This window comes from Etheostoma spectabile, chromosome 20 (assembly GCF_008692095.1).
Source record: "Etheostoma spectabile isolate EspeVRDwgs_2016 chromosome 20, UIUC_Espe_1.0, whole genome shotgun sequence".
NCBI lineage: Eukaryota > Metazoa > Chordata > Actinopteri > Perciformes > Percidae > Etheostoma > Etheostoma spectabile.
Window position 1 is genome coordinate 24,511,493 of NC_045752.1, and position 10,902 is coordinate 24,522,394.

A 10,902-nucleotide genomic window follows, 5' to 3' on the forward strand; every position below is an offset into this window, starting at 1 on the left:
TGTCCTGGACTCGGTCTTGACTCAGACTCAAACATCTTTGGACTCTGTCTTGACCCGGACTCAAACCTTTTTGGACTCAGTCTTGTCCTGGACTCAAACCTCTTTGGACTCGGTCTTGACTTGGACTCAACTAGTACTGGTCTTGGACTTGTCTTGGACTCGACTAAGGTGGTCTTGACTACAGCTCTGCATAGTATTACTGTGATTTATTACCCTGTTATTACCTTGGTAATTACATGTTATTACCATAACGAGGTTATTACCTCTTTATTTTCATACTGTTACCCCACTATTACCATGTTATCACCATGGTGGCAATTAAAGTGCTACCAAGATGTTTTTAAGATAATGAACCCCCCTCTGTTCCCATTGTGGGGCTGTTATAGGCCTCCCACCACTCAAGAGTGCTGTATTGTTGAAAAAAGGGGAAAACTGTGTGCCATATATGGGAATATGTTTCAGCTAATCTTCAAGTTTTGATGAGATGAGAGATAATGGGGCCAAAGCGTAGCATTCATTTTAACCACAAAGATACAAGCTTGAATTGATATGGGGATACCCATCCATTTTTCCATATATTTCAAAATGTTGCTCAGAGCAACAGAATAGTTATGCCAATCTGGTTTAAGCAAGAGAAAACCTCAATACCTAAATATCGAAATTGTTTAACGGTGGGGATTTTAGCAGGGATGATTGAATTGCGAGCAGAATCATTCAAATGAAGTAGTGCAGACTTTGACCAGTTTACTTTACCTTTTTTACCAGCCTGATGAGCTTCCATATTCCTTGCATAATGATAGAAGGTGAGGAAGAGACTGAGAGGGGTTTCTAAAAAGACCATAACGTCATCCGCAAATAGAGAAAGGTGATGCTGTGTCATGGCCGCGGGAGCTAGGGGTGTGGAGGGTGCTGCAGCATCCCCTAGGGAAAGGACAAACTACTACAACCATAATTTAAAAAAATAAACAAACATTTATTTTTAATAAATTGATTAGTAATACAAACCTAATCCCTTTCAATATAAATTAAATGTAATCAATTTTAAAAATTTGGTAAGTAAGAGAAACACATAATTTGATTAGAATGAATCTGCCGATCTTGCCAAGAGCGCCACTGATGCTCTTTTATGAGTGAAGATACCGATAGTTGTTTTCTGTTCAACAGTAGCTAGCCTAGCCATGGCACAAAAGCGCATTTTGTATTTTTTTATACTACCACATGCTAAAAAGCCTAAAAAAACGAAGGCAGAAAATTCTGTTTCAGCAGCACCTCTGCACTTGTCACTCCCAGGGCAATCCTGCTAGCAACAGGTGGCACGGGAGCTAGCTAAGCCAGCAGCACCAAGCCAGCCGCGGAGAAACATCAACAAAGGCAACTCAGTGCTGCCAGCCTCGGTGTCACAGTTTTCCTTCTAGACTTTTTATAGATGAGGATTTTTCCCGTTCTTTTCAGCCTCAGTGGTATGAAAAATGGAGGTGGATGCACTATGACTTTGAGAAAGATTGCACTCTCTGTTTTGATTGTATCTGGTGGATTCCCATCAGCATGTGAGTAAAGATAGGCTTTTTTTTTTTTTTTAACTGGCGCAAGGCATCTGCTAAATTTGGTTTGCACAAGAAATTGGCCAATTCCTTTTAGGGGTGACACGACTCGTGAGGGTGTGCGCTATGACCTGATGCGGGAATGGACTTTTAATTTACCCAAGGAAAGAGAGTGGGTGAAGAAGAGCGATAATTGGACGTATACAGGGACATCGTTGCCCAGTTGGATGTTAATGCAATGATGAAAACTTTCATCAGTGTCAACCCGGAGCACAATTAGTCATAGTCATTGCAATCACAATTTGCCACTCTGGGCCTTTTCTTTTATTGCTAATCCGAGATGACAAACCTCCAAATAGAACATTTTTTTTCTTGCCTTTTCTTGATCAGCACCTCCAACATCACAATAAGTTTTTTTTCCGTCTGCAGCTACCCATAGTAATTGGACAAAGAAGGACTTCAGGGGCGCATTTAGATTCATTTAATTCATCTAATTTATTGGAAGAGGCAAGGGGTGTCTGTGATTCGTTCACGTGCGCCCAACTTCACGTTGATTGTGATGTATAAAGGAAAGGTATGCAGGACCTGGCATACGCCTGGTTTTATACATGTGAATATTTCTGTGCGTAGGTACTTTTCCTTTTTTTGGTCGTATGCCATCTTCTGGTATTAAAGCTGCACAATCTTTTATACATGAGGCCCCATGTCCGAGGACATCTATAAACCAATATTAACTTTTGATCATAGTGTCCCCTACTGGCAACAGGAAATCAGCCTTATGTGACAAACATCTTCCGATTTACATGCAATTTATGTGTGGCCATGCCCAATTGCATAACTTTTGAAAGATTTAAGGTAGAGTGTTGTGTGAAGTATCATTGAACTCAGTAGAGAGTTCTCTTTTAATTGGAGATGGTTTGGCCCGCCCCCTATGCTTAAACCACGCCCCTTCATAACTGGAGACCTGTTTATCATACTCTTGTGTGAGGTGTCATTGAACTCAGCAGTTCCTTTTTCGACGGTTATCCCCGCCTTGTACACTTTGTACAACGTTTACAATATACCATCTGAAATGGCGCACACTCCACCGCGCACGCTGTGTCCGACAGTTGCGCAAATACAGGGTCGCGTGGATTGGCATCCACCAGTAACCCTAACGCACACAGAGGAGCGAAGCCCGTCCAACGCTGCTTGCAGCTTTAAATATAAATGTGTTTATAATGCATTATAGAAACAAGGTGACCACTAATTACAGAATATTTGACGTTATTGTAAAATGTAAATGTAAACCACTTCAAGTACAATGATTGGTAGTTCACAAGAATTTTCATTTGACCTAGATGCCAAATTCTATTCTAATGTATCAGCAGTGTAATTAAGTTGAGAATCAGAATTAGAAAAGGTTTTTTTGCCAAAGTAAGTCACACTTGCAAAGAATTTACTATGGTGCATACATAAACAAAGAAACATATATTATATATATTCCTGGTCGAGGCAGAGGACCGTCCACCCTGAGCCATGGTTCTGCTCAAGGTTTCTGCCTCTTAAAAGTAAGTTTTTCCTGTCGCCTAGTGCTGGCTCTTGGTGGGAATGGTTGGGTTTCTGTCAATAATATCCGAGAGTACAATCTACAACAGTTATCTCATTGCGCTTTTCATAAAAGAGGAGGTCTGCTCTTTTATGAAAAGCGCAATGAGATGACTGTTGTTGTGATTTAGAGCTATATAAATAAAATTGAATTGAATTGAACATATATCAATATGAAAGTCAATATGAGTTATTGCCATTACAATAATTACAATGTTAGGAACTTGCCTTAGTGAGCTTATAGAGCAGGAAAAGAAGAAAAACATTCAACACAGCGTCCTTACATCTAAATCTATCAAATTATAATAGAGAGAAAAAAAAATTAAAAACAAAAGCTAAAGGTTTATAATTCAAGAGTCAATTTACCAAAACAAACCAAAACATTCTATGACCTAAAAAAGAATGGACGACAGTGTCCTTTGGAACTCCAAACTCTTTGAGCTTCCTCAACAAGACTAATTCAATTCAAATTCATTAATTGTGTCAAATCATAACAGAAGTTATCTCAGGGCACCTTACAGATAAAGTAGGTCTAGAACACACTCTGTAATTTACAGAGACCCAACAATTCCCCCCCCCAAGAGCAAACATTTAGTGCAAACGTCAGACAGAACCAGGCTCTTGCTGAGACACAGACATAGTGTAATCTCTGATGTGACTACTTTAAGATTGTGTAAATATTACTTTCCTATTTAAAGCTATAGTGCGTAGTTTTGTCGCCCCCATGAGGGATTCTAAGCAATGACAACAACACTGTCCGTTCATCAACATGACGCAAGCTTTTGGTGATTTCACACCGTCCCCACCTTTCCTCCACGTAGTTGCTAACACGGAGGATTAAAAAACTGAGTACAGAGAGTGTTATGTGGAGCTGATAGGTCTAATTAGTGTTCTATTAACTCATTTGGCAATGGCTTGAATGTAACAGACGTTCATTAATATAAAATAGTTGTGCACTATTGCTTTAAGGGGCGGCTGTGGCTCAGTGGTAGAGCGGTTGCCTGCCAATCGGAAGGTTGGTGGTTTGATCCCTGGTCCCATGTTGAAGTGTCCTTAGGCAAGACACTGAACCCCGAGTTGCCCCCGTTGCTGCGCATCAGAGTGTGAATGTGTGTGAGTGTTTATCTGATGAGCAGGTGGCACCTTGTACGGCAGCCTCGGCCTCGCCATAGTGTGTGAATGGTGAATGTTTCCTGTATGATATAAAAGCGCTTTGAGTAGTGGTTAAGACTAGAAAAGCGCTATATGAATTCAGTACATTTAAGGTTGGCAGAGATGATACCGCCAAGAAATTTAAACAACTAAATACAACCTTTATATTATCAACTGGTTCCCTGGCAATTTGAAGAGGTTGTTCACCGTCTTCCCCTCTCCTTAAGTCTATGAACATTTATTGGATTCAAATGACCTTTAACTTTTAGCAACATATGAGAAAGCAAAGAGAGAAAGAGAATGCTCCTTTATGCCACTTAATTGGCTCAACAAAGTCAAATTGTCTTTGTAAAACGCTTGTCAAAGCAATTACTGTTTTATGAGAAGGTGTCATATTTTACTAAAGCCTTCATCACACGATACAATAGTTTTAAGTAAATTCAAGTCACCTTGTTTGTATAGCCCAATATGACAAATAACAAATTTGCCTCAGGTGGCATGACAGTCTGTACACCATATGACTATCTCTGTCCTTTTCAAACCCCTTGCTTTCAGAAAAGGGAAAACTCCCCAAACAAACGTATTTAACTGGGGAATTCTTCTCCCAGGATAAATAGATGTGCAATAGATGTTGTGTGTACAGTATAGACCAACATAATATAAAGACTATATTAAAGACAGTATCCAGTCAGAAGCTCTAGAGGCAGGTACTAATATCTCACCAGTTTTTGCAGCAGGGCCAGGGGGCTGTTGACTAGTTTCCTGCTGTAAAACTGGTCACACTGGGACAGATCTCTGGACAGTGTCACATCTGTGGCAATATCCTTCCTGGCATGGACCAGGTAGTCTGTTAAACATTGACCATGCACTGTGCTCTGAAAAAGAAAAAACATATAATTAGGGATTTAGCTCATGAACATTAGCTTTAAAATACAGGAGATAAAGCGTTATGCAAGTGCAACTGTATTTTTTTTTTCTTTCACCAGAATGTGATCTTTATTTTTCTGCCATTTCATTTTATTTCATGTTCTTAATCTGTTCCCTAAAGTATATCTGTACTGCACGCTCAATTGTTGCTTTTATTACTGGGTAAATTACTTTACCCAATTTACATCTAAAGTAATGTGTCTTCATGTAAAGACCCTAATTCCAAAATTGTGCCCATTTTGGGATATTTTTAGAGTTGTGAGAATATACCAACCATGAGGCTGCTCTGTTCGTCCTCCATGACGGGCACATTGAGTGCTGAAACGATTCCTCTTTTAATGTTAAGGATGTTGACTGGCTCGTCTGTCTCTGGGAAAAGCTGAACACTGGTACCTCCTTCCACAGTGAACCTAAGAAGGTTCCTGTGTAAAGAAAAGTTCAGAGCAATTCAACCATTTAACTCAGTATAGACTCATACTATTCCTATACAAGAATAATGTTAATAGACTGTGTATTTCTTTTCTAGTCTTAATGACTACTCAAAGCACGTATATTAACATTCATTACAGGAACCATTCACACACATTCATACTCTGTGGCTGAGGCTGCCATACAAGCTGCTACCTGCTCATAACTTAGATGGTGGGAGCAATTCGGAGTTCAGTGTCTTGCCCATGGAACTTCAACATGGGACTGCAGGGCCAGAACCACCAACCTTCCAATTGGTAGGCAACCACTCTGAGGTGGTAGAGTTTTAATATTGGCAGTCTGAAACCTTCACCAAACTGGTTCGGCAAATTCCAACAGTTGCCATAGATGCATTGCTATAATAAAATTGATGTACTGTGTTTTAAATCTACATGTATGGCCACATATGAAAGTGTCATGACTCAGAATTGAAAACATCAGATTTAAATAAAAATGTTCCCTGTTCTTATTGTCATTACTAAATAGATCTGGTTGTGTGTCTGACTGAGGTTATTGAGATTTGGGTCTCTTTCTACATTGTGAATGTAGCCTTATATGGTAATTTCAGTTTGTTTTTTTTCAAACTGGACCCCATTTCCCCTTGCATTTGCGCACTAAAAGTGATTGTTTTTGCCACTGACGGGCTCAGATTGTTATTTAAAGTCTATGACATCTTTTTGGAAAAAGAAAGCGGTGCCCACATAGAGAGAATTAGATTTAATCTGAAGGACAAGGTTTGTCTTTGACAAAGTTTGACGTCCCTTGGACTCTTATCTTGACAGAGAATGCCATTAAGACGTGAGTAAGAATACACTTCTGGGGAGGGAGGGGTGGGTAACTGAAGAAAGGGATTAAAGGGAGGTGGTGTCTTTTTTTGTTTTGTATTTTTCTACTGTATATATATATTGTAATTTGATTAATGTATGTCACTGTTTCTGTTACTATTTGTATGATGTCTGTTGCTGATGTTATGATCATTCTCAAAGAAACAAGTAAATGCCATGCAAACTTCATTCACAAAAATTGTCTGACATCATTATGGATCTTATGGATCTCACAATGTGACTTGTATTCCAAAGATAGTGGTGTGGTGTGTGAGTCGGGTAAAAGGTGTTCCGGTAGTTTGTTGTTTTGGAGTAGGCTACAGAAATTATAAGTTTGTGTTTTCTAAACAATTTTCAGTGCCATGGCTGAATATTTAAAGGATTTCAATAATGTGGATGAGGTCATTTTAGCCTAATTGGATGGCCCCCCTTATTCATTTAAGCCAGAGTAGGCTATACGGATGAAGACAGAGAAAGAGAGAGAGGCTGCAGTTGCAATGTGTTTTGTGCAGTCAATAGGCATATACAGTGCCCATTGAAAATCATCATACAATGTAAAAATGTTTAAAAGCTCAACATCAAAGTGAAAATAACATTTTTAAACATTCTGAACAATTATTCAAATGTAGTTAGTAAAATACCTGGTTTGGATAAGTGATCAGCCGCTTAGACTAATGATTATAAACTTACTCAGGTACAACCAGTTCATTTCCAGATCACACACCAAGCTAATTGCCACCCACCTGACATCAATTGTAGTGATTTTTATTACTTCCTAATAAAACCGGCTGTTGCATGATGATTCCATTACTAGTAAGAATACACCATGGTTGGAAAGGTGCTTTCAAAAGGACTCCGGGATAAAGTTGTGGAAAGGCAAAAGTTAGGGGAAGGATACAAAAAGATTTCAAAGGCTTTAACCATCCCTTTGAGTACCATCTAGAGCATTATTAAGAAGTAGAAAGCTTATGGCACCACCAACACCTTGCCTAGACTGGGCCATCCCTCCAAACTGGGTGACCGAGCCAGGAGGACATTGATCAGGGAAGCTACCAAGAGGCCAATGGCAACTTTGAAGGATTTACAAGTTTTTATGGCTGCGATTGGTCGGAAAACTATGCAGTGGCTTAGGGATAACAAGTGGCCAAGTCAGAGCCCTGACCTAAGTCCAATTGAAAATCTGTGGATGGTCCTGAAGCCAACAGTCAATCTCCGCTCACCACGAAATTTGACTGAACTCAAACAATTCTGCAAGGAAGAATCTAGGTGCGCAAGGCTAATAGAGACATATCCAAACAGACTGATGGCAGTAATTAAAGCAAAAGGAGGCTCTACCAAGTATCAAATTGTGGGACTGATGACTTTTAGAACTCTGTTATTCTAGTTTTATTTTCTTATTATGTTTAGAACTATTGCCTTTTTATGTTACTTGAATGTTGTTATGCAGAATGTGTAAATAAAGCTGGAATATTTATTTAAAAGTTTAATTGGTTTTGATTTCAGCCTGCAAGACAATAAGGAATATGATGATTTTCTATAGGCACTGTACATCCATGGTTTTGTGTTATCTTCAAAATGCTGAATAAAAAAGAATGGCTCGTATTTGCACTTGTCTCTAACAGCCCTGTTGAGGGGGGGGGGGGACCTCTGACATGGTGACACAGCATTGTGTCCGAGGTATAATACTGGACACATCAAGACCACAGATGTCTGGCAGCATCCCACTCCTGAAAACATATTCTTTGGGCATAAGAGGCACAGCAACCTGGCACCACCATAATCTCAAGCCTCTTTCTCTCTCTCTTTTCATTTTTAAGTTTGCTTGATTGGCATGACAAAATCAATAAACATGTGTTGCCAAAGCATAAGAACAAACAAAAACAGTAGGTATCTGAAGACAGATGATTGTTCAGAAGAGCTTTGTATGCAATGCAATTTTTATCAGTTTGATTTAAGTGCTGCCAATATTTAATTGAAATCTTTTTTGGATTTGAATTTTCAGAGGGAATATATGCATGTATTGTTTGGGGTGTTTGGGCACACTTTTAAAATAATTTTACAGAATTTCAATTGTAATTCTTCAGTGGGAGTTTATCCCAGCTTTGAAATTCTGGTTTTGAAATCGGCCCCCAGATCTTGCTTCCATAAAGCTTTATTGGTGTGCCAAATTCTTGTGGGGATAATTTTGTTTCCAAACACAACTGCATACAAAGCTCTCCAAGCTTTATTACATAGTGTGTTTATGGCCAGGTTGAAACTCTCTGATGCACTAATTTCAACACCAAAGTCATTATATGAGCTTTCTTGTTCTAGAATGGTATTACCCAGAGTGAAGTTGTAACTTGAACCTGGGGCTACAGATTGTTCCAACATCACTGCTGGTAATCAATGTAAATGTTAAACAGTTTTGGGCTCAAACTGCCTCCCTTTCTCCCTCCACACCCCTGTTTAAAGAATTCTGTTCTTTTGGAGCCAGTATTACTGCACATTTATTTTCCATGTACAGTTATTTAATAATTTCATAAACTTTACCCCCTACATCGCTTTCGATTTTAGCTCATAAAAAAGCCCATCATGCCATTTATAATCAAATGCTATGCTAAAGTCTATAAAACATGCAAATATTTTCATAATTGCTTTCATACAACCGTTTTACAGTCAACACTGTTGACTAATGAATGGCGCTTGTGATAACAAGATTTTGACATGTTATGTGTAAAAAAACAAATGTGAAAAGTGATTGCTGTCAGTTAGTCTTTCTACCCTTCTGGCTGCTTCAAGCAGCACAGAAAGCTGCGCATTAAAATCCAGCATCGCCAGCGCTTGTAAAGCATGCATGCACTTTATAAATGTTTTTCACCTATGTCACCTCTTGCTCTCAGTACTAATGCATGTGGTTATGTGAAGAATGTTTTGCACTGACCTTTCCATAGCAGCCTTGAAGGCCTCAGAGCCGGGGGCCTGCCTGTAAACCGGCTGGCCCTGGGCATCCATGACAGACACCTCACTGAGAGTACAGTCCCTGGTGTGCATGACGAATTTGCACAACTGGGGGACTTCAATCTCTACCTAAAGTATGTGCCAGCAATAAACAGGTCAGTGGAGAGACAGGGAGGGAGCTTAGATGAGAACATTCTGTTATGAAGTGGCTTGACAAATATCATGTACCTGACAAGAGACTTTAGGGCCGTTCTTCAGGTTAGCAGTGCCCACCACACCATTTCTGCTTGTTGCGGTGTACAGGTACAAATATTTCTTATAGCTCTTGAATCTGGATCCCACTGCAATAAGATAATGGCATCACATGGTTTTATTGACTCTTTAAGATCTTTGTCCCTTACAGTATGTACAAAGCTAATCAAATCAAGTTAAGCCAACACTGCAGAACTTTGGACCCAAAAACATCTAAATAATGTTCTGAACAATGAAAAACTGCTTTTGTAGAGAATCATAAACTATGAAGGAACAAGAGTCCATCAGTTGCGGCTACTATCTCCAGAAAATGGGTCATGTGTTTATTAGTTTAGCAGCCACCATCGATCTGTTAGCAGGTTTGACTCTCTCAGCACATTGACCCTTTTCTATCTACTCTATGCACATACACACTTTTCAATGTACACACACTAACAGCCTCTCAGAGGAACTGACAAAGTCCAGAGTGTTACATCAATTTGGGGCCCTATCAACCGTTTGGAAAGTACAATTTGAGCAATTTATTTTAACCAAAATAGTACAGAATTTAATGAAAACAATACAATCAGAACAACATTGATTGAATAATAAAAAGTATATGTGAATTGTGTACTGATGTGTAGATTGCAACTCACACAGACACGTTGAACTTTGTTCATTACTGCCATTGCCTTCCTCTGAAAAAGTGAAGGGTCATAGACATGATTATTAAACATGAGTTTAAAACATTATTTATTATAATTATAAATAAAATTTCAGGTAGTAAAGTGAAAAAAATGGTCTAATTGTCTTCTAAAAAACAAGAGCAAGAGTATATTTTGGGTGTTATGTCTTTTTAAATCACCAGTAGTGGCAAGGTAAACACACTGAGCACTAGCATAACTTTAGCACAAGCATTTATTTTGCATCCATAAATGACTGTTGAAGGGTGGCTAACATGTACAAAATGCAACATGAAATATATACAGTTCTGTTCTCTTAATGCTTGGATGACACTTTTAAAACACAAGAATTTCTTAACTCTAAATCTAACTTAATCATTATCATCAACAAATAAATTAATTGAATAAATTGATTGATTGATAGTAAACATCATCAGAATATTTGTAATTAAGTCAAAGACTTGCCATAGTAGGAAAACCATATCCTAGGTGTTATTGATGGCTCTGTTCCATTAACTTTTAAAAGTAGTTTATTTTGAACATGTAAAA

At 38.7% G+C, this 10,902-nt stretch overlaps 1 protein-coding gene across 1 annotated transcript in view; it reads right to left on the minus strand.

Annotated features, from left to right (window-relative positions):
- apoba (apolipoprotein Ba) overlaps window positions 1–10,902 on the minus strand; it is a 51,299-nt gene that overhangs the window by 39,246 nt on the left and 1,151 nt on the right. Inside the window, exons 2-6 of the mRNA XM_032499876.1 lie at window positions 10,327–10,368; window positions 9,668–9,780; window positions 9,423–9,568; window positions 5,482–5,629; window positions 5,003–5,155 (exon numbers count right to left, since the gene is read on the minus strand). Coding sequence (XP_032355767.1) covers window positions 5,003–5,155; window positions 5,482–5,629; window positions 9,423–9,568; window positions 9,668–9,780; window positions 10,327–10,368 — 602 coding nt within the window. The remainder of the gene's footprint in view (window positions 1–5,002; window positions 5,156–5,481; window positions 5,630–9,422; window positions 9,569–9,667; window positions 9,781–10,326; window positions 10,369–10,902) is intronic.